This window comes from Bos grunniens, chromosome 22 (genome assembly GCF_055505025.1).
Source record: "Bos grunniens cultivar Pamir isolate PY7600 chromosome 22, Bosgru_T2T1.0, whole genome shotgun sequence".
NCBI lineage: Eukaryota > Metazoa > Chordata > Mammalia > Artiodactyla > Bovidae > Bos > Bos grunniens.
The window spans coordinates 58,475,217-58,498,798 of record NC_141186.1 but is presented as its reverse complement, the minus strand read 5'-3'; the positions used below and the strand labels follow the sequence as shown (position 1 = coordinate 58,498,798).

The following is a 23,582-nucleotide window of genomic DNA, read 5'->3' as shown; positions in this document are numbered from 1 at the left end:
AGGAACTACATTTCCCAGAATAGCTTGCAGTGCGCGGGCTCGTCAGTGAGGAGTCAGTGGGTTGCAACTTTCGCAAAGCACCCGAAAGGACTACGTTTCCCAGGAGGCAGTGCGGCACGGCGAGCGGGAGCCAAAAAAGCCTGGGCTTTCTGGGCGGTAGCTCTGTGGCGTGTCCCGGGCTCTGGGCTTGTGCCGCTGTCTGCTGCTCTTCGGCGGGCGAGAGGTCGCGGACTCAGTGCTGCTGGCGTAAACCCTACTCCACGTTGAGCCGAGCGAGGCGGGCGGCGACCGGGCCCCACCATGGCCGCGAACGTGAGTGTCTCCTGGTCCGCCGGCCACACCCAGGCCTCCCGGTCCTCCGGCCCCCTCTTCCCGCGGGCGTGTCGCGGCCCCCTGCCCGGTGGTCCCCTCCGTCCAGCCCGCCGGCCTCACTCTCACGCCCGTGTCCGCGCCTTCCGGCAGCTGTGCCGTCTGTCTTGCTCAGCGCGGGCCGACTCCTTCGGTCCCGCGGTGTTGGGGACCGGGCCTCTGGTCCGTGGCTCCGCCTCGGGGTCCTCTGGCGCGGGGCCCCTCCCCGCAGCCCTTCCCTTCGTTCCCGGTTCCCTGCTGGACCTTCGGGGTTGTCACGTGTGCGGACTTGGAGGGCCGGACGGGGCCGCAGAGAGGTGGCCAGTCCACGGGGGCGGTGGGGAAGCCGATCCGCCCGGGTGGAGCTGTCCAGCGACGTGCTGTTACGGGGCGGGCGGTGAGCTCCGTGCCCAGAGGGATATGTAAGACCGGGGCTGTTATGATACAGGAGCGCAGGCCAGGTGGGGAGCAGAGACTTCAGGGCGGCGGGCAGAGGGGGGCATTTCCCTACGGCCGGGCGCTCGTCCTCCTAGCAGGGGTTTAGTTGCAGAGCCCCTCGCTGAATGTGGTGCCCCTGGAAAGGCTGCTGGCCTACTGCCAGGAGCCAGCCTTTCTCAGGAACCTTTCTATTTAAGCCAAACATTCATTCAACAAACCGAGGGGCACCTCCCACCAGGGTGTTGGGCGAAGAAGGAGCTGGTGACTCAGGCTCTGCCCTTCTGTGAAAGTGTCTGGAGCCAGCTCGGAGCCCTGCCAGCCTGGGCACTCCCTCCCTCTTGCTTTGGTTGAGTGTCCTAGCCACTCTCCGCTGCTCTGTTACACCCTTCCAGGCTCCTCCTCTGTCCCTAAGCGTCCTCTCTGCTTCCCACACCCCCTGAGAAGCCAGGGCTTTCGTCACCCACGGCCCCAGTACACCTTGCCTGGTTTAGAGTTGTTTGGGAGGCTGAGAAGCCTTAAGTGGTGCACCTAGAGGTGGTCCCCCAGATGCAGGGTCTGCCGGGGGAGGCCTGGGCTATGTCAGGAGACAGGTGTGCCCCAGACCACCACCACGATACCTTACAGATGGGGACTTCCCAGCAGGGGGACGCGCTTGCCCAGGGCCCCACAGCCAGCTTGGCGGGTCATGGGAAGGTGTGGCAGGCTTTGGAGTCAGGCCCACCTGGGGAAAGATCCAGATTCTTTCTCAGTAGCTATGTGACCTTAATTTCTTGGGATTTTTGTTTCCTCATGGGCCCAGTTACTGTGAAGTTGAAGGAAGACTCTGCTTTTAGCACAGTGCCTGGTGCACCGTAGGTCCTTAATTACATTAAAAAACAGTTTATCTTCAGTCCTGATGGGCAGAGAATCTTGGATACGTAGGGTCCTGATCTTTGCCAAAGAGTGTAGATGAATTTGGGTGTCCTCTGCCACCAAACCTTCGTTGACTCACCCTGTAGTGGGTGCACGTTTACAGGGACTGGGAGGCCCGGTGCGAAAGAAAGATCAGATGGTGGGCTGGGCAGGAAGGACACAGGGCTCTTAATCACCGTAAACTCCATCGAGTAATGGGGTTACTGTTGACATCTGTGCTTCATAAATGAGTAAACAGGATCAGAGGGGTAGAGCAGCTGACTCTGGGTTGCACAGGAAGTGATTTTCAGGACCTGAAAATCCTGGTAGGTCAGCCCCTATCCCGCCACACACTGCTCATTGCTTTTAAGCCTGGAGTAGGGGAGCGGGCAGGGAGGAAATCTTCCCTGTCCTTGTTTACTGGGAATTTGGTCTAGAATGTGGGCCGAGTGTGTCATGCCAGCCTGAGGATCACCTTCTTTCTTCTCTTGAAGGCCATCTTTGAGCCGCTTATCTTGATGTTGGCTGTTAGGGGTGGCTGAGGGGAGGCCCAGGAGGAAGCCAGGCCTTCCAGGGCCCAAGTTGGGGACTGGCTTCTTTTCCGTGCTGCGTGCCTACTCGGGCTCCCGGTGTTCAGCTCCTGTTGTGGCCCCAGGCGTGAGGAAGGCAGTCCGGAGTAGAGTGGCAGAGAGTGGCCCCCAGTTGCCCAGACAGGAGTCCTGAGTCCGCCTCTTAGAGGCTGTGTGGTGTGGACTGGTGCTGTAACGGCTGACCCCTGTTTTCCCACCTGTGACGTGCGGTCGTGATGGTGCCCACCTCCTGGGGCTTGTGCAGAACTGGCGTCTGATAGACTGGAGTGCTTGCCATTGCCATCATCATAATGGCTGGTGGTCACCTATCTGCCTGCAGCAAACTGCTCCACTGACGTTTCCAAATGGCCTGGAAAGTCAAGACCATCGGTGATGTTTGTGTTAGAGGAAACTGGGTATAGAAACAGGGGTCGAAGTCGAGGTGCCTTTTCAAAATGAGAGACTTGAATCCATGAATTAATGTTCAATTTGGCTGAGCAGAGGTAAATTAACAACGGATAAAGCACTTGCTGTCTGTCGTGGTTGCAAAGAATCATTTATTTGATGTCCTTTTCAATAGACAAAATTTCTGTTATAATCCGTGATCTGTAGGGTTTTCTGGAAGCTGTAAAAAAAAAACTTATTACCAACTTTGTTTTTTTAAGTGTCTCAATAAGACCCTGACAATAATGTAATGTGTCCCTTGAGCCACCACAGGGGAAAGTTTCCAAAAATACTGTTTTCCCCATGACCCATTTTCTCGGGTGCACAGAGTTAAAGGAGATACTTGCTGGGGTGACGGCAGCTGTGCTCCAGGTGTGAGCCTTGTGTGCTGTTTGTTTTTTAAATCAGGTCTAAACCGGATTTGGGTGGCGGGGTCAAAATTCCCCTTTTCGGGGCCGTGTCTGTCAGTGTCTTGAGCCTGTGGAAGGAACGCTTGCGCTGGGTTAGGAGCGTTCCCTGAGAGCCGCGGACGTTCTGGAGGGTGGACAGCATGGGGGTTTAACCCCGCCTCAGCGCGCCGATGCCTTTAGCTTCCATGGCCTTGACCTTAGAACGCCCAGAGTTGTCAGCAGTGAACTGTTTTGGCAGTTGTAGAACGATAACTCTTCCGTTTTGTTTTTTTTTATTAGGTTGTCCTGAAGAGGTTAAACACCTCACTGTTTGCATAGCATTCCAGAGTGGGGTGTCACTCCAGAGGCACAGCGACTGTCAGTGTGAATATGTGTCACCGGGGTCGTTCGCTAGAGTTAAGGCAATTCATTCAGCTTGTGCTTTGTTTCCCGTAAATAAAAGCTTTTAATGATGCCCACTGTGGGCGTTACTGCATATCCATCTTGGTAACGTCCCTGCTCCTCCCTTAAGTAGGACCAGCTGTAAATTAAATTAGAGATCAGCATTATCGATACGGGCTTCCTGGGAACAAGAAGGTGATCTAACCGGTTCACAAAATGCAGTCGTGGCTGTTTTCTAACTGTGGCACAGGCAGCAGAGCTGCAGGGCAGGGTTATTCCGTGGAACCCAGGTGGCACCAGGCAGTGACCCTCACGGGAAGCTGGGCAGCTCACCGAGCGGCGCTGCGGGTGGTGAGAGTGCGAAAGAAACTCAGCTGAGTGCGGCCATGAACCGAGAGGGCAGCGCATTCCTCGGGGCCTTCCAGGAGAGCTGTGGCCGAAATGGCCCTTGTACAGGAGGGAGTCCCTTGGCTGCCGAGTCTAGTTTGAGAGCCTAAAGCAAGTCATGAAACAGTTTTGTAAAAGCGTCAGTTATGTATAGACATAACTGTGTATAAATGACAGAAGACTTAAAATCTTGGTTAAAGACCTGATTACAGTACAGTTGTCAAGGAAACTGGCTATTTATGTAGCATACAACATTTTAAGAGAGTAGCCAGAATCATGACTGACACATACCAGAAGATTTCAAATTTTAGGAACTTCCTACAAGTTCTAGAATGTTTATATTAATATATTTATCCACACAATATGACCTAAGAATTTATCATTACTCAGTGTTTCCCATGTAATGTAACATACCAAATGAGCCCAATTAGCTTAATATTTCTCTTTGAGATGTTCAGGGGTTTTCTGAAGCATCCCAGAGTTAGCTGGAGGTCAAAAGAGCTTCATTGAGAGTGCTGATAGCCGAGCTGTTCTTCACTCACCTTCTTACTCCCACTCCAAATCCTGGAGCTCGCCAAACACATCGGGCAGAAATATTCCTTGTTTGGGGTAAATGGGCAGGGGAGAAGTTGTTAATCTTCTATGTCTGAGTCAGGGATTTGACTTGCCCTCTCACGCTCACTGAGCATCCTTGAGAAGGAAGGGGATGCAGGATTCTGGAAGCTGCACCCGTCACCTGCCACCCAGGTGTCTGTTTGCTTTGAGGTGTGACTCCAAAGGAGTGAGGTAGGCGATTGCTAATCAACATACCAGCTCCAATCTCTGGGGCCTCGGATAGAACACGGCATCCCAGAAGACTGCTGTTACCCAAGCGATTGGGTAACTTTCTTGGGAGTTACTTCCAGAGTCTGCAGCAAGTTCTTCTGAGTTTATTCTGTGTTGGTGATTTTCTTTGGAGGAGAGCTTACTTTTTTTAGGAATCACTAAAATCCAATTGGAATAAAATGGATCAATACAACTTGAGGTTAAAAAATAATCTAATAATTTGTACAAAAGAAAGAAATTGAAAGTACCAGTAGATGCCCTAGCTTCATGGTTAAGAACATGGGTCGTGATCTTTATCATTTGGGTTCAAAGCCAGCCTCTGCCACAGCTACTGCTAGCCCCGCAAACTTGATCAGGTTGCTTAAACTTTGTGCCTTACTTTTTCTCATCTGTAAAATGGGATCCTACCTCACAGAGTTGTTATGAGGATTAAATTATACATTAACGCATAGAAAGGGCTCAAATCTTCATTGTTAGTGTTGGAGTCCTTGTGCAGCCCATACTGGCTTGGAGGCTATTAAAAAAAATTCTGGAAATGTTTTGGACCGTGGCGGTGGCATGATAATATCAAGTCTAGAGCTTCCCAACTTGGCCGTTTCAAATAATGTATTTGGATGTATGTATGGGGCTTCCTTGGAGGCTCAGAGGGTGAAGAATCTGCCTGCAAGGCAGGAGAGCTGGGTTCAATTCCCTGGATCAGGAGGACCCCCTGGAGGAGGAAATGGCAACCCATTCCAGTATTCAAGCCTGAAGAATTCCATGGACGAAGGAGCCTGGTGGGCTACAGTCCATGGGATTGAAAAGAGTCAGACATGGCCGAACGACTAAGCCTTTCACTTTCACATTCATGGTTACTTTAAAGTGGGTTTCCAAACTTTACCTTCTGCTGACCACCCCAGGACGATGCCAGCCTAGCCCGTTTTCTCCCCACTTTACCCACATTGCAGGTCCTCCCTTACTAGAAGGTTTCTTTTGCATTTTGTAAGGCCGATTGGGAAACAAAGGGAGGGAAGGGAGGTCTGAGGGCAGTTTGTTGTTGTTTAGTCACTAAGTCACGTATGACTCTTGCAATCCCATGGACTTTAGCTCACCAGATTCCTCTGTCCATGGGATTTCCCAGGCAAGAATATTGAAGCAGGTTGCCATTTCCTCCTCCAGGGGATCTTCCTGGTCCAGGGATTGAACCCACATCTCCTGCACTGGTAGGTGGATTCTTTACCACTGAGCCACCAGGGAAGACCATGGGGGTAATAGCCTGCTCCATTATTTCCATATGGGAAGAGCTTAGGGGTTCCAGAATGATTGGAAATGGGGAAAATGAAACTGTACTTGACATTGGACATGTCTGCTGCCAATGCTGAAGACTGAGGGGAAGCTCACTTCCCCTGCTCCCCCTTGGCACCTGCAGAGGGAGTTTTGGAGTACAGTTCTATGACTTTTAACCCATGAATAGGTTTGTTAGCCACCACCACAATCAGGGGGGTTTCCAACTGGCTCAGTGATAAAGGGGCTTCCCTGGTGGCTCAGATGGTAAAGAATCTGCCTGCAATGCAGGAAACTCAGGTTCAACCCCTGGTTTGGGAAGATCGCCCAGAGAAGGGAATGGCAACCCACTCCAGTATTCTTGCCTGGAAAATTTGGGGTTGCAAAGAATGGGACACGAAAAAAAAAACAAACAAACAAAAAACAAAACAAAACAAAACAAAAAAAGAGCTTCATTAAGAATTTGATTTGATAGAACAAATAATTTCACAGTTTGTATGGAAATACAAAAAACCTCGAATAGCCAAAGCTATCTTGAGAAAGAAGAAGGGAACTGGAGGAATCAACCTACCTGACTTCAGGCTCTATTACAAAGCCACAGTTATCAAGACAGTATGGTACTGGCACAGAGACAGAAATATTGATCAACGGAATAAAATAGAAAGCCCAGAGATAAATCCACGCACATATGGACACCTTATCTTTGACAAAGGAGGCAAGAATATACAATGGATTAAAGACAATCTCTTTAACAAGTGGTGCTGGGAAAACTGGTCAACCACTTGTAAAAGAATGAAACTAGAACACTTTCTAACACCATACACAAAAATAAACTCAAAATGGATTAAAGATCTCAACGTAAGACCAGAAACTATAAAACTCTTAGAGGAGAACATAGGCAAAACACTCTCCGACATACATCACAGCAGGATCCTCTATGACCCACCTCCCAGAATATTGGAAATAAAAGCAAAAATAAACAAATGGGACCTAATTAAACTTAAAAGCTTCTGCACAACAAAGGAAACTATTAGCAAGGTGAAAAGGCAGCCTTCAGAATGGGAGAAGATAATAGCAAATGAAGCAACGGACAAACGACTAATCTCAAAAATATACAAGCAACTCCTACAGCTCAACTCCAGAAAAATAAATGACCCAATCAAAAAATGGGCCAAAGAACTAAATAGACATTTCTCCAAGAAGACTTACAGATAGCTAACAGACACATGAAAAGATGCTCAACATCACTCATTATCAGAGAAATGCAAATCAAAACCACTATGAGGTACCATTTCACGCCAGTCAGAATGGCTGCAATCCATAAGTCTACAAGCAATAAATGCTGGAGAGAGTGTGGAGAAAAGGGAACTCTCTTACACTGTTGGTGGGAATGCAAACTAGTACAGCCACTATGGAGAACAGTGTGGCGATTCCTTAAAAAACTGGAAATAGAACTGCCTTATGACCCAGCAATCCCACTGCTGGGCATACACACTGAGGAAACCAGAAGGGAAAGAGACACGTGTACCCCAATGTTCATCGCAGCACTGTTTATAATAGCCAGGACATGGAAGCAACCTAGATGTCCATCAGCAGATGAATGGATAAGAAAGCTGTGTAACATATACACAATGGAGTATTACTCAGCCATTAAAAAGAATACATTTGAATCAGTTCTAATGAGATGGATGAAACTGGAACCTATTATACAGAGTGAAGTAAGCCAGAAAGAAAAACACCAATACAGTATATTAACGCATATATATGGAATTTAGAAAGATGGTAACAATAACCCTGTGTACGAGACAGCAAAAGAGACACTGACGTATAGATCAGTCTTATGGACTGAGGGAGAGGGTGGGGAGATTTGGGAGAATAGCATTGAAACATGTATAATATCATGTATGAAACGAGTCGCCAGTCCGGGTTCGATGCATGATACTGGATGCTTGGGGCTGGTGCACTGGGACGACCCAGAGGGAGGGTATGGGGAGGGAGGACGGTTCAGGATGGGGAACACAGGTATACCTGTGGCGGATTCATTTTGATATTTGGCAAAACTAATACAATATTGTAAAGTTTAAAAAAAAAAATTTGATTTGAGGAAGTTTGTGAAAGATATGAAAAGGTTTTAAATGTTTGACTAAGTAGGATCATAAGTCACTGTGAAACTATTTATTCGCTTCAACCAAAGGGATAATAAAAAGATTTCAAAAGTAAATGACAGAGAGCTACATCAGATAAGTTAGAGGTAAAGAAACTCTCTAATCTTTACCAAAACCAGATCAGTGTTTCAAGAATGCTTTGTCCTCTTCACAGATAAAAAAGTTGGTTTTCACCATTTTACCTTTATTATTAAAATTCATTCGTTTAATTAAATTTAATCTGATCTTAGTAAGTCCTGGCCATGTACAAAAACTTTTTTCAGGGTTCCGTTTTTAAAATATATGTTACTTTATAGTTCAGTCTTTGAGTGAAGCGCAGATTATATTTATTAATAGTCTCAAACACATTTAGTCTGTGTGTGTGTGTGTGTGTTGCTCAGTCATGTCTGACTCTGCTACCCCATGGGCTGTAGCCCGCCAGTCTCCGCCGTCCCTGGGATTCTCCAGGCAAGAACACTGGAGTGGGTGCCGTAAAAGTAAGTAATTAAAGACTTATGTAGCACTTAATCTTCCAGTATTTTCTTATTCAGAAAACAGTCTAGACATTCAGTGAATTCCATCATTTGGGCACCCCACTCCGGTACTCTTGCCTGGAAAATCCCATGGACAGAGGAGCCTGGTAGCCTATAGTCCATGGGGTCGCGAAGAGTCAGACCCGACTGAGCGACTTCACTTTCACTTTCCACTTTCATGTATTAGAGAAGGAAATGGCAACCCACTCCAGTGTTCTTGCCTGGAGAATCCCAGGGACGGGGAGCCTGGTGGGCTGCCGTCTATGGGGTCCCACAGAGTCGGACATGACTGACGCGACTTAGCAGCAGTAGCAGCAGCAGAACTCTAAAATTTCAAATCCCCCCAAACTGGGAGAAACTGTTTTTACATGTGAAAGTGAAAGTCACTTGGTTGTGTCTGACTCTGCGACCCCATGGACTGTACGTTCCATGGAATTCTCCAGGCCAGAATACTGGAGTGAGTAGCCTTTCCCTTCTCCAGGGGATCTTCCCAACTCAGGAATCAAACCAGGGTCTCCTGTATTGCAGGTGGATTCTTTACCAACTGAGCTACCAGGGAAGCCCTGGTTTTGGGTACATATATCCTAAAACAAAATTATTCTTAAAAGAATTCACTCCAAAACTTATTCATTATTTATGAAAATATTACCATACCAAGTTAATTTTCTTGTTGACACATTTTATAATCACAATAACATGAGCATGTTAACTTTCAGGAAACCTGGGTACAGCTAAAATATTACACTTAATGATGAGTGTAAATCCATGTCTGTATTAATTAGACCATCAATTTTAACTTGTTTTCTTCCATTAAAGATTAATCCTAGATTATGTGATCCTTTGACAGTTTGGGCTAGTTTAAGTAAAATATTTGATTTGTAAACATTTACTTTGAAATTAATTAAGTAGAACTCTTTTACATTAACGTTGATAGTAACCTCTGAAGTTAGAGATGAATCATACTTGTGTATACAGACGTACATATATCCAGATACACACAGAAATAGCTGTTCTGCTTGAGTTTTACAAAGATCTGTTTTCACACACACATACACACCCCCTTTTTTCCTTTTGAGTCTACTAATTAAGCCAAGTAGACTCTAAAACTGGAAAGAAGAAAAAAGGTCGATCTTCATCCCAGTCCCCGAGAAGAAAAGTGCTAGAGAATGCTCAGACTGTCGGATGGTCGCGCTCACTCCCCACGCTACTAAGCGTGTGCTCAGCGCTCACTCCCCACGCTAGTAAGCGTGTGCTCAGCGCTCACTCCCCACGCTAGTAAGCGTGTGCTCAGCGCTCACTCCCCACGCTAGTAAGCGTGTGCTCAGAATCCTCTGAGCCAGGCCTCAGCAGGACTTGAATTGAGAACTTCCAGATGTACCAGCTTAGAAAAGGCAGAAGAACCAGAGATCAAATTGCCAACATTCATTGGATCATAGAGAAAGCAAGGGAATTCCAGAAAAACACCGACTTCTGTTTCATTGACTACATTAAAGCCTTTGACTGTGTGGATCATAACAAACTGTGACAAACTCTGGAAAAAAATGGGAATAACAGGCCAGCTTACTCGTCTGTTGAGAAACTTGTATGCAGCTCAAGAAGCAACAGTTAGAACCTTATATGGAACAACTGACTGCTTCAAAATTGAGAAAGGAGTATGACAAGGCTGTTTACTGGTACCATGCCTATTTAACTTAGGCACAGAGTACACCACACAAAATGCCGTGTGGTGTACTGGATGAGGGCTGGATGAGTTACAAGCCGGAATCAAGATTGCCAGGAGAAGTATCAACAACCTCAGATACACAGATGATACCACTCTAATGGCAGAAAGCAAAGAGGAACGAAAGAGCCTTTTGATGAGGGTGAAAGAGGAGAGTGAAAAAGCTGGCTTAATACTTTGGCCACCTAATGCGAAGAACTGACTCATTGTAAAAGACCCTGGTGCTGGGAAAGATTGAAGGCAGGAGGAGAAGGGGACGACAGAGGATGAGATGGCTGGATGGCATCACCGACTCAATGGACATGAGTTTGAGTGAACTCCGGGAGTTGGTGATGGGCAGGAAGGCCTGGCGTGCTGCGGTTCACGGGGTCGCAAAGAGTCTGACACGACTGAGCAACTAAACTGACTGAAAGCTCAGTGTTAAAGAAACTAAGATCATGGCATCTGTCCCATCACTTCATGGCAAATAGAGGGTAGGAAAGGTGGAAGCCGTGACAGATTTCCTCTTCTTGGGCTCTAAAATCACTGTGGATGGTGACTGCAGCATGAAATTAGAAGACAATTTCTTCTTGGAAGGAAAGCTGTGACAAACCTAGACAGTGTTTTAAAAAGCGAAGACGTCACTTTGCTGACAAAGGTCCATCTAGTCAAAGCTATGGTCTTTCTAGTAGTTATGTACAGATATGAGAGTTGGACCATAAAGAAGGCAGAATGCCAAAGAATTGATGCCTTTGAAATGTGGTGCTGGAGAAAACTTTTTGAGAGTCCCTTGGACTGCAAGGAGATCAAACCAGTCAATCCAAAAGGAAATCAACCCTGAATACTCATCGGAAGGACTGATGTTGAAACGGAAACTCCAGTACTTTGGCCACCTGATGTGAAGAACTGACTCACTGGAAAAGACCCTGATGCTGGGAAAGACTGAAGGCGGGAGGAGAAGGGGGTGATAGAGAATGAGATGTCTAGATGGCATCACCGACTCAATGGAGATGAACTTGGGCAAACTCCAGGAGATGCTGAAGGACAGAGAGGCCTGGCATGCTAAGCCAAGACTGTAGACTCAAGGCAGTGTGGGCTGTGTTCACATTTCAGGAACATGATAAGGATTATAACTTCAGGCTTTCTCCTAGGAATGCTTCTGAATTTGGAACAGATGTTTTACCAAGCCAGCTTTCTCTACGGTGTTGGAACATCTAAGAAGCTCCCTCCTGGCCATTCAAGAGTCATGTGTTTGCAGGCATTGGTTTTGTCATGAAGCCAGCCAGGAGGCCTTTCGGCCTTTGAGGGACGGTTTCCCGTTATTACTTTGGCAGCCCAGTTCAGATAGGATCTCGACAACTTTCTGAGGGCCCTGTGATGGAACGTTCCCCTGGGGTGGGCTTGGCTCTCCTGTGTCTCGGCTTCTCCCTCCAGCAGTTGAGCATGCTGCAGGGGCTGGGAGTGCCGGGTGGCCAGCCGCCACCGCTGCCCAGCGAGCAGAACTGACTTGGTGGCTGTAGTGGGCCCTGTGGGGCCGCTGCACGTCTCAGGGACGGATGCTCAGGCACTTCTGCTGGGTCCTCCGCTGCCTGGGAGCTGCTCCTGGCTGAGGAGCAAGTGTCCCTTAACTGTGGAGCTGCGCAGGCTCAATCTCTCATTCCACCAGCGGTTTGTTCACACCATATATGCAACAGTCTTTCCAATTTAAGTCAGTCTGTTAAGAAAGACCAGAGAGCCCCGTTCACTCCAAAGCACATCCCAGGTCTCTGCCTAGGAGACAGTCCAGTAACCCTTTTAAGACTCCAAGTCCCAAGAGGAACAGCTTGAGTAAAACTCAGAGTGGGATTTAAAGCGATGATGTCCAGGTGTCAGGAGAACTCAGGAGAACTCTCGAAAGCACCGAAGGAACACAGAGAAGCTGGTGGTGCCCCAGGGGCCCGTGCTGGTACCAGGCCCCAGTTTGGGGTGGACTCCAAGTGTCCTCTGGTGGATGCGTCTGACAGCCCCCCAACTACGCCAATCAAAAGTGGATGAAAATTTAGTTAATCAAATCAAGAAGAAAAAGGCATTTTATTTGAGCCAAACAGGATTGTAACCCTGGACACAGCCTCCCAGAAGCTCTGAGAACTCTCACCTGCTGGAAGGTGAAGACACAGTTGTGCGCATTGCTGGGACAGGGTCACACACGAAAGGGGTACACAGATGGTTTACACACGGTTCACCAGGGACACAGAGGCCAGGGAGGTACGCATACAAAGCGAGTGGTCAGTCACCGTGGCCCCTCGCAGAGCTGCGAAAGAACGCTGCTCTTTTAAGAAGTTTCACTGCAGACGTCAGAAGAAAGGGGAGAAGGTCCTTATGGTTGAGCAGGCGCCCCCGTCTTTGATGCAGATGCAGACTGCGTGTTAGGGAGCGGGGAGACCCACACGGCACAGAGTTTTCTGTTCAGATTTTCATGTCCTGCCCTCAGGTAGAAATTACGTGTCACCAGCTTGTAAATGAGTGTTCACAGAAGCATTGCTCATAATCGCTAGGAACCTGAAGTATCCAAGGTATCCATTGACTGGTGAGTAAATTGACAGATGTGGAATTCTACTCGGCCACAAGAAGGAGCGGACTCCTGATGCCATGACACAGGTGGCCCCAAGCGTTAGGCCAAGTCCGGGAATCTGGACAGAAGCAGCTCATGCTGTGTCACGATCCATTCGTACCACGTTCGGGAAGAGGCAGGACTGAATCGCAGTGATACAGATTCAGATCGCTGTCACCTCTGGGCGGTGGGGAGACGGGGTACTGGCAGGGAGGGGGCACAGGGAGCTTTCAGGCGAGAGACATATTTTGTGTGTTGACGAACACGGCTCTGCACTTGTCAAAACTGAACACTCAGTCTGTGCATTTGACTGAGTGTAAATGCAGTTTGTTTTTTGAAAACCAGTTTCCTTTTTGTGTTTTTCAGTATTCCAGTACGAGTAACAAGAAAGATCACGTCAGAATCACAAACAAGTCCCAGCCGGGCTTCTTGGAGCGGCTGAGCGAGACCTCGGGTGGAATGTTTGTGGGGCTCATGACCTTCCTGGTCTCCTTCTACTTAATCTTCACCAATGAGGTATGATGTTCGGGGTCCCTCTGTGCAGAGTGAGGGTCCCTGCAGCATCTCAGTGCAGAGGCTGGATATGGTAATAAGGGTCAAGATTTTATGGGGATGAGGGTTGAGTCAGTCAGTTCATTGTGTTGGGCTCCACTTCACGACGAACAGAGGCAGGAGGGGAAGTGGATCAATTCACGTACCTGAAATGGGGTGAAAGAAAAGGTGAAAAGTGAAGTCGCTCAGTCGTGTTTGACTCTTTGCAGCCCCGTGGACTGTACAGTCCGTGGAATTCTCCTGGCCAGAATACTGGAGTGGGGAGCTATCCCTTCTCGAGCAGATCTTCCCAACCTGGGAATTGAACCAGGGTCTCCTGCTTTACAGGCGGATTCTTTACCAACTGAGCTGTTTAAACTCTGAAATGGGGACAGTCTCAGCCGCAGGCGTGGCTGGATCCAGGCATTCACGCTGGGCCCCTAGGAGCCTCCGTTTCTCCGTCTGTTGCCCATTTCTCTGTTGTTCAGCGGGCTCTTCCCCTGTGGTGGCAAAGGTGGCCCGGCAACTCCTGTGTCACATCCCAGCAGCTTAGCAACCCCAGAGAAAAGAGGACGCGTCTCTGTTTCTAAGTCAGTTTAGCCAAAGGCCCAGGGAGACTTCTGAGTGTCCTCAGTCCTCTCTGAACCACTCTGTGGGGCCAGTGAACACAGGATGCGGTTGGTGAGGCCTGGGTCACATTGAACAGCTGTGCCATCAGCCCTAGTGAAGCACATGGATGGAGGGGCGCAGGGCAGAGGCAGCCGCCGTTCTTCCTGGCGCAGCTGGTGCTGCGTGGGTGCGGGGAGGCCTGGAGAGCGGGCGTCCTGGGTTCTCCTTGCCCCGGGCAGCAGGCGTCCAGCAGCTGAAATCCTCTCTCTCCGGCGTGCACAGGGCCGCGCGTTGAAGACGGCGACCTCGCTGGCAGAGGGGCTGTCGCTGGTGGTGTCTCCCAGCAGCATCCACACTGTGGCTCCAGAGAACGAGGGGAGGCTGGTGCATGTCATCGGGGCCCTGCGGACGTCCAAGGTAGGCCGGTGGCACCCACTGACCGTGGGGGCTCGGGTACCTTGTGGGTGTCGTCTGGAGGCCTGGGCCTCAGAAACAGACTCCTGGTGTAAGTCGCGCTACACCACTCGGTGGCTGTGGACCCGTCTCTCCAGAGTCTCAGAGTCTTCCTCTGTCAAATGGGGAGAAACCTTGTAACAACCCGAGTGAGCTCTGCAGATCAGCCCAGATTCAGGGTCTCCCGTCCTGGCACGATGGCCCTTGGCCAGAGCCTCACACAGAGGCGCTTTAACAGTGATGATGGGCCTGCGTGCCTGGGGCAGCGTCTCCTGTCTGAAGACCCTTCACGCTGCCCGGCCCTGCAGCCCCGGGCTCGCACCCTGAGCCACGCGTGCAGCTTGGGTCACAGGCTCAGCTCTTGAGGCGGTGGCTCCGCTTGGCGCCCCACGAGCAGCGCAGAGTTCTCCGGGCTGGCCTGCCCTCTGGGCCTGTCTCTCCCCAGCCTGGCCTCCCTGAGCTGAGCGTTCTTGTCCTTTGTCTTCCTGGTCTGTTCCTCTGTGAAGCTCCTGTCTGATCCTAACTACGGGGTCCACCTCCCGGCCGTGAAGCTGCGGCGGCACGTGGAGATGTATCAGTGGGTGGAGACCGAGGAGTCCAGGTGAGGGGCCGGCTGGGGCTGCGGGAGGCACGGGGTTAGGGGGATGCGCAGCCGGCCTTCACTGCGGCACTGCTGAAGGCTACCGTGGGAAGTCTTCCTTTCAGAGGAACGTCAGATTGTCCCCCAGAGACTGGCCCATGGTCTCGATTGGAGGCGGCAGGGGTCTCCTTCGGAGTGCCTGGGGGAAGAAAGTGGCTGGGCTAGCTCCCAGGGATCGCCGTGTGTCTGGGCTGGTGTGGACCAAGCCTGCGCCGTATGGGGAGTCTGGCCTGGGAGCCCCGAGGCTGCTTCAGGCTGGATTCGCCCAGAGCTGGGGCTGCCTCGGGGGTGGCGGGCTGACTCGGGCGCCTGTGTTTTCCCCGCAGGGAGTACACGGAGGACGGGCAGGTGAAGACGGAGAGGAAGTACTCCTACAGTGAGTCGCGGGCCCTCCCTGCTCCCCGCAGCCTGTGTCTCTCCTTAGCCAGCATCAGGGTCCCCGCATGCTGGTCCTCGGAGCCCTGCTCCCCCGTCTATCCAGTGAGGCTCCAGGAGCTGCCAGGGGGTCCCGGGCTTGGATGAGAGGACGTGGGGCCGGCGGGCCTCAAACCTGAGGCTTACCGTGGTTTCCGCATGTTCTCTCTGCTCAAAACAGACACAGAATGGAGGTCGGAGATCGTCAACAGCAGAAACTTTGACCGAGAGATTGGCCACAAAAACCCCAGGTGAGAACCAGCCCCTGGCAGGTTCCCAGCCTCAGCGTCCTCATCTGAGTCATGGGGCTGAGTTACTTCTGTCTCGCGGGCTGATGAAACGTGGGCTAGGGTTCGGAGGCCCGCTCCGGCACTGTGAGCAGAGGCGGGGCCTGACGCCCCTGGCCCTAGGGGTGGTCAGTGGTGGGTGTGGGGAGACCGTCCCCAGGGCTTTCAGGAGCGGCTGCATTTGACACCCTCGTTCAGGGATCTGGCTGAGGACAGTTAGCTCAGGGGCAGGGGTCAGGGTGTTGAGACGGGCGTGACACTGGACAGGCCCCGTGTGGTCTGTGTGCTGTGATGAGCTGGGCAAGGCCAGAAAGGGCCTTGAACGTTCCCAGTGAGGCTTGGATGCTGGCGGGAAGGGTCTGGAGGGGAGGGTGTGAAGTCCATGGCAGGGCCGTCTGACGGCTGGGGGGCAGGGTGGGACAGGCTGGCAGGGGTCCAGGCAAGATCGTAAGAAGCTCTGGGCGACGGGAAGCCAGCGGAAGCTGCCCTTCCTCGGCAGGGGATGGGGTCGGGGAAAGACAAGACTGCGGGGCCGGGCTGGGCTGGGCTGGCAGGAGCCCCCTGGGTGCAGACCCTGCCCAGCACCTCCCCAGGGACCCAGGCAGCTCCCCTGGCACCCCACATCGCCAACAGCTCCCCCTGTCTCCCCAGCGCGATGGCCGTGGAGTCGTTCACCGCAACAGCCCCCTTTGTCCAGATCGGCAGGTTTTTCCTCTCGGCGGGTAAGTCTAGGGCCATTAGATGAGCCACCGTGGACCCAGAACCCTGCACTTCCACCCGGTCGCCTCCTAGGAGCCGGGGCCCTGCACTCATTCCTTGGGTGGTTAAAGGGGTCTCCCGCTGCCCTGGGCAGGGGTCGGCCAGCACTTCTCCAGCGTCATACTTTTGGGCTGGGGCCAAAGGGCAGGTCTGTCCCCAGGAAGGGGGGTCTGTGTGGAACCCCCCGAAACCTGTTCAGGGAGCAGCTGCCAGGTGTGGGTCCTTGCCGGGCTGAGCAGGCGGGGCTGAGAGCCCCTCCTCAGGCAGCCCTGGAGGGCAGCGCACACAAGGCCCCGCCTCCACTCCTGAGCCCCACGGGCCCCCGGCCCTGAGCCAGACCCCAGAGGGCCTCCCACAGAGAGGAGCTTGCAGGGGTCAGTGTGGCTGTGAGACTGCCACCGACACTCCTGGGGCTGCCCCCGGGCCAGACCCCGGAGGGCCTCCCACAGAGAGGGGCTTGCAGGGGTCAGTGTGGTTGTGAGACTGCCACCGACACTCCTGGGGCCCGCCCCCGGGCCAGACCTGACGAGAGAGAGAGGACCCCTGGGGCCACTGCGTCGAGGGGCAGGGCAGAGACCGCGTGAGCAGGGCCTGGCCTGTCGGTGGTGTGCTCTGGCCCGCAGTCGGTGCCAGCCATGTCAGGCAGCCCGGCCTCATGCTGCAGGGCAGCAGGGAGCCAGGCCGGGACGCAGGTGACGGGACCTGGGGAGCAGTGGCCACAGGGCTGAGGCCCTCCCGGGGCTGTGGTCACCGCCTGACGGGGTTGGCTTCCTGGAGGCGCTGGAGGCTGAAGGGGCTGGTCCTGTGGACGGACGGAGTTGGAGCAGGGACTCCGGGTGGGAGAGCGGGCATGCAGAGGCCCCGGGGGGACGAGCCGGCAGGTGGCCGCGCAGCCGGGCTTGTGGGGCTGGCTGGGAAGGCCATCAGGCTGCGGGTTTGCAGACGGGGCTGCAGTGGACACACTGTTTCTAACCACTGGCCTCTCAGGGCTCATCGATAAAGTGGACAACTTCAAGACGCTGAGCCTGTCTAAGCTGGAGGACCCGCATGTGGACATCATTCGCCGGGGGGACTATTTCTACCACAGTGAAAACCCCAAGTACCCCGAGGTACCCAGTGGGTTCGGGCGCTCCGATGGCAGAGGTCGGGGCCCCTGAGTCCCACCCCCCCACAGTGCGGGAGAGTCCGAGCCGCGCTTCAGCTCCCATCGGGTTCCATGACTCACGGCTGCACTCGGCCGGCCGGCACTGGCGAGGGCGGAGGGAGGGGCTGTCTGCGCACTGGGGCTGCCTGGGTGCAGGTGGGGGTGGTGTGACCCCCTCGTGGGCAGGTGGGCGCCCTGGGCCCCAGCTTGGACTCCCACCTCCCTCACTCGCCTCTCTTCCACCCCAGGTTGGAGATCTGCGTGTCTCCTTCTCCTACGCGGGCCTGAGCAGCGACGACCCCGACCTGGGCCCAGCTCATGTGGTAAGCGGCTCCCCAGGCAGACAACGGGGGCCTTCCTGGGTGCAGACCCGGGCCCAAGTGCATGCTTAGGGCATACCCCTCCCCCTCGTGTGTGTGCATTTCCATGGGCCCCAGGCGGGGGAGTGGCGAGGGTCTCAGCGTGGTGCTTGAAGAGGTTCTTCCAGCCCTGTGCAGGTGCTTTCCCCGACCACTGACTTCTGCCCTGTAAATGCTCTGTCCTGCGCTCCAGACCCTGTCACCCCAGCCCCGCCTCCACCCCCCGCCCCCGGGTCCTCCCCAGGGCTGTGAAGAGAGCAGGCCAGCAGGAGCGCCTCCCCCAGGCCCACGTGGCGGCAGGGGCTGGGGCGGCCTGGGGCTCCCCACTGCCTTGGCGCACAGCGAGGAGGGCGCTGGCCCCGCAGCTCTGAGCCGGAGTTCTCTGACCAGGTCACCGTGATTGCCCGGCAGCGGGGCGACCAGCTGGTCCCCTACTCCACCAAGTCGGGGGACACCCTGCTTCTCCTGCACCATGGGGACTTCTCGGCAGAGGTGAGCAGCCGCGGTGCGCCTGTGCGCCGCGCTTCAGTGCTCTGGTCACCAGCCTGCCCCCAGGGTGGCAGAGCCAGGGCCGTGAGGCAGGAGAAGGCAATGGAAGGGGTGAGGGGTCCTTGTGTGTGCGGCCCGGCTGCCCTCCGAGAGAGGGAGCAGTGAACAAAGCAGAGAATCCCCCGGACCCCCCAAGATGCTCGGAGGTAACAGACGTGGTAACAGGAGCCTCCTTCGGCAGTGGGTGGCGAGCGACGTCTTTGCTGAGTCCCAAGTGAAGAGCCGGGTGGGTCAGTCTTGTCGCAGCCCAGGGCCCCCTTGCCGGGGCCGGGACGCCGAGTGGCCCTGTGCAGAGCGGGAGGCGAGCTGGGGCTGAGCTGGGGTGAAGGGGTGAGCTGTGCAGGACCAGGTGAGTGAGAGTGGGCACCCCCAGGGAGACCTGCACCCCCATCCGAAACAGGGTCAGCCCTCACCCACACCCCGAGGACAGGGCGCAGAGAGGGGCGTCTGGCCCAGCGCCTGCCGGCGGGGCGGCGTGGGACCCCTCGCTGTGACCACCTCCCCTCCCTGCTGGTCCTGCAGGAGGTGTTTCGTCGGGAACAGAAGAGCAACTCGCTGAAGACGTGGGGCCTGAGGGCGGCTGGCTGGGCTGCCATGTTCATGGGCCTCAACCTCATGACGCGGATCCTCTACACGCTGGGTAGGTGGGCACACAGGGCCTCTTTGGCCCCCACCACCCACTGGGTGTGCTCAGCCCCTGCTGTGACCTCAGGGCCTTGGGATGGGTGAGCCGGGGGTGGACGCTGGCCCCCAAGGCTGCAGTCTCCCTGCCCTGCCCACCGCGCATCCCCTCAGCCTTCACCCCTTCACCCACAGCTGTGGAGCCGTGCTTGGGGGTTGGCCGGCTGGGAGAGCTCCAGGTTCCTTTCCTGCCTAGCCTCAGGTTCCTCACACCTAACTTGCTGAGTTTAGTGAAGAGCTTGGCAAATAGGAAACACTCAAGAGCCGTCATCCTTCACGCCCCACCCCCCAAACCCTGAACTAGACTTGAGACAGCCGCAGCAGGTCTGGAACGCAGGGGAGGCTGTGCCAGGCTGCTCATGGCCCCAGGTTGGCCTGCTTGAGCCCAGGCGCTCGGCTCAGGACCCAACCCCAGGGTGGGTGACTGGCGCTGGGCCTGGCTGCTGTGCAGGAGGATGGGGCTTCTCAGGGGGCTGAGTCCCATCCAGTCAGGTGGTTATGGTTCCCAGAAACCCCTCCTCCGCTTAGCCTTTCCAGCTGGGAGAGTCTGGCTGCAGCCCCCAGACAATCAGCCCATTTTACAGGCGGGAAGACTGAGGAGCAGTGGGGGTGGGGGAGGCCGCTTCCCCCAGATGGCGGAACCGCACCCAGGAACGCAACCTGCATGGTCACTAGGCCCATCGTGGCCACGACCTCGGTTAGGCCCTTTCCTCTCGGGGCCCAGTCCCCCCTCATCAGGTCTGTCTCGGGGGCTGCCCTCTGACTGGTTCACTCCACGCCAGAGGCTGAGCCTCTAGGGTCAGGACAGAGTGAGCGCACAGAGGGACTCGGTGCAGGGGAGGGACAAGGGAAGCTGCTAGCGGGGTGCCCGTCCACCCCGCCCCACCCTCCATTCCTGTGACAAGCACCTTCTGAGAGCCTGCTGCGTGACCATGGGCTGCGGGCCCTGGAGGCCATGCCGCCAGCAGGACGGGCAGGGTACCAGTCCTCTGGGCTTAGCGTGGTGGCCAAGAGCAGAGGCTCTGCACTCAGACAGCCTGGATTTAAATTGTGGTTCTGGCACCTTCTGGCTGTAAACTTAACTGCCAGGCCTCGGCGATCTTGTGGGTGAACCGAGGTTAGGAACGGCACTGGTGTACAGGAGGGCAGGGTTGGATGAGGTTCGTGGTCCCCCAGCCAGCGCCCACACACGAGCCCTGCTTGTTGCGGGGGCTGTCGGGCCCACGTGGGGCTGGACCCAGATGGGCCCCAGGCGGCCTGCGGGCCCCTGCATCTCACAGGCACCAGACCCCGGCCTCCTGGGAACTGAGTGCAGGCCCCCGGTGCGTGCGGGCCACGGGAGGCCTGCCTCAGCAGTCCACAGGCAAGGACAGGGCGACTGCAGAAGGGCTGATGGAGCCCACGTCGGGTGGCGGCCTGTGGGGGTCTCCGGGTGGGCGGCTCCTCCGGTCCATTGAGCCCTCACAGGTCCTCCCTGGAGCTGGCACACAGGCGACCGGTCACAGCTTGGGTGAGCAACAGGCTCCTCCAGGAAGGGCTGGGCGCCGAACAGGCCCGCGGGGGGTTCAGCCCTGCTGCTTTGTCGGGTAGCAGAGAGGTGCTCGCCAGCATCGCTCATCTGCCCCAGGGCACACCGGGGCTGGGCTGAGCCAAGCCATGGCCGTGCGTGGGGCTCTCCCGCGTGTGTCCCGCCGCTGCCTCTCCCTCCGCACCTGGTCCAGAGACAGGCGGGCTGCCGGCAGGGGGAGGGAGGAGCTGAGCCGGGGGCCTGGGAACCCTGACTGCCGCTCTCTCCCCACAGTGGACTGGTTCCCTGTCTTCCGAGACCTGGTCAACATCGGCCTGAAGGCCTTTGCCTTCTGCGTGGCCACCTCACTGACCTTGCTGACCGTGGCCGCCGGCTGGCTCTTCTATCGGCCCCTGTGGGCGCTCGGGATCGCTGGCCTGGCCCTGGTGCCCATCATCATTGCTCGGACTCGGGTGCCGGCCAAGAAGCTGGAGTGAGCGGGCGCAGTGCCCGCAGACACCCCCGCACCTCAGACCCGGGCCGCCCTCCCCTGAGCTGCCTGGGTCTCGGATTCCACACACACCCTGCCCTGGCCGTGCACACAGGCAGCGGGTTGGTGTCCGTCAGTTAGCCCTTCATGCCCCTTCTTGCAGTGGGCAGCTTTGCTGGCAGGAGGCAGCTCCTGTCTGGCAGCGTGACCTCCGCCTTCCTGCTTGTCTCCTTTCCCTCTCTGGGCGCCGCGTGGCCACCCGTGTCTCTTAGCTGATGTCTGTAAAGGTGGTGACACTCAGACCGGAGACGGTGCCAGGCCCTGCCACAGCCACCACCACACCAGGGTCCAGGACAAGGTGGCCTGGGCACCCCAAACCCACTCTGTGTGCGACTCAGCTGGGTGCTCAGAGGCCACGGGAGTCTGGATGAGGACCGTGGATGTCTGTCCGGCCTCCCACACATGTTGCGGTTTGGCAGAACCCTTTTGGTACGCAGGATCTTCGAAGGTCTGGTTACTTAGTTCTTATCGTTTCCTGTCTCTGCATGAAACTCCCTGACAAGGGGATTGTTTGGGGCGTTGTTAAGTGGGGGTTGTTTCAAATAAGACTTAAAAAACAAAACCCCTCCTGAATGATTCATATCTCAGACTGTTACACAAAAGCCCTCTGTGTTCTGTCTGTTGAAGTCAGTTCAGAGCATGGGAAGTTCGGTGGGGCTGTGACTTACCTGGTTGAGGAAGTTACCCATCCGTATTCTGGGTCCCTGGGAAGGTTTTCAAAGCTTCAGGTGCTTTGAAACCAGTGTTAGCAGAAGGCTTGTTTTCCCTCTGAGACGAGACGGGTGTCTCTGCGTCTGAAAGGCATTTCCTTTCTTCTGTGGCATCAAAACGCACTGTTTTCTTGAAGATGATTTTGTTATTCAGCTGTCCCAAGTGTGTTGCTTCACGTTGACCCCCTTGCGCACACACACAGCTCGACCACAGTCGGGCATCAGAGGCTGCGTGTCGGGAAGCTCTCGCCCAGCTCTGCTCACCACACGCTTTGCCGTTAGCACCCGGCCCCAAGTGGCTGCTCCTGGGGGCCTTATGTGTTCAGTGTCCACAGCTTTATTCCTAACTCAAATCCACCCACACTTAGTTCACAGTTTCTAAGTTTCCTAATGGCTTTCACACCCTTCGAAAGATAAAGTGTGTGGTAACGTCGATGTCTTAAGAGATGGTACGTCCTTTGACTATTTGGAACTTGCTATGCCTTGCTGGGGTGGCTGCTTTAGTGAGTGAGTAATCTCTCTCAGTGTCCTGGGGGACTTGTGGTGTAAATTGAGATTTTTCATGTACAAAACAGCCAGCCCCAGGGATGAGTTATCTGGGTTTAAGGACTGAAATAGTGTTCACTATTGCTTGTTAAATCAATGGTTTCTTCTATCAACTCCTAAAGGTGCGTTTGGAAAGCACAGCAACAAAATGATGGCCAAATACAAAATCCTTGACATCTGTGTGACTTTTTTCTAGTACAGATTTTAAGTTACTGCCAATTTCAAGTGTTCTTAAAGAACAAAAGAATGTTAATAAATATTTTGAGCATTTGGAAAATCATAATGAAACTTGTATTACCTTTGTATTTTTGATAAAAATTCAAAATAAACTTCTAAACATCTTTTGATATAGAACTTGCCATATTCCTTTTTGCATTCTTTCTGAAATTTCTATCATAAGAATTCAGCCATAGAGTTTATTTAGAACCTAGGAATTTTTGCAACTTATATATTGCTTTTAGTAGTTAAACTTGGTTTAAATTTTTTTAAACGGCACCTCGATATTTGTAGCACTTGAAAACCTTTGTTCTGTGTGGACCGAGTGTGGCTCCTGGCACCCGTCTGTAGATGGTTCTAGGAGGTGGGAGGGAGTGAGCGGGACCCAGCGCAGAAGGCGTCCCCCGCCTTGGCAGATGAGCTGTGTGGCACCTGCCATGACGGTGACCTGAGCCTCAGCCTCCTCCCCTGTGACGTGGGGGGTGTGTCTACCCCACGGGTGCTGGTGGGCACGGAGCGAGAGGAAGCCCACAAGCCCGTTCTGAAGCAGCAGACGGTTGCCAAGCGTCCATCCTGCAGTTTGAACGTCTTTTCCCCTTATTACAGGATTCGAGGCAGGTGAGTGCTAACTTTTCAGAACCCAAGGTTAGGCTCCATTTCCACAATGTGTCCCCAGGAGCTGCCTGCTGTCTGCCTGAAGAACAG

General features: G+C 54.0%; 1 protein-coding gene across 3 annotated transcripts; it reads left to right on the top strand.

The window, feature by feature from the left end:
• The first annotated feature begins 111 nt into the window (after positions 1-111).
• On the top strand, positions 112-23,015 carry TMEM43 (transmembrane protein 43). 3 transcript variants are annotated; one of them, XM_086368938.1, is made up of 13 exons: positions 554-809; positions 2,587-2,749; positions 13,289-13,438; positions 14,345-14,479; positions 15,022-15,116; positions 15,482-15,531; positions 15,751-15,820; positions 16,508-16,578; positions 17,603-17,724; positions 18,008-18,082; positions 18,509-18,610; positions 19,190-19,307; positions 21,150-23,015. In XM_086368938.1, the coding sequence occupies exons 3-13, from the start codon at positions 13,382-13,384 to the stop codon at positions 21,350-21,352; spliced, it is 1,098 nt and encodes a 365-aa protein (XP_086225064.1). In that variant the 5' UTR covers positions 554-809; positions 2,587-2,749; positions 13,289-13,381; the 3' UTR covers positions 21,353-23,015. The 3 variants fall into 3 exon arrangements, with proteins under 3 accessions (XP_086225062.1, XP_086225064.1, XP_086225063.1); XM_086368936.1 differs by lacking the exons at positions 554-809; positions 2,587-2,749 and adding an exon at positions 112-312; XM_086368937.1 differs by lacking the exon at positions 2,587-2,749 and having other exon boundaries at positions 573-809.
• The last annotated feature ends 567 nt before the right edge of the window (positions 23,016-23,582 follow it).

What these genes read in the sequence shown, in the direction of transcription:
- TMEM43 (XM_086368936.1), top strand. An exon ending in ACTTAATCTTCACCAATGAG is followed by an intron (nt 13,439 to 14,344) that starts GTATGATGTTCG and finishes CGGCGTGCACAG; the next exon opens with GGCCGCGCGTTGAAGACGGC. An exon ending in ACCTGGGCCCAGCTCATGTG is followed by an intron (nt 18,083 to 18,508) that starts GTAAGCGGCTCC and finishes TTCTCTGACCAG; the next exon opens with GTCACCGTGATTGCCCGGCA.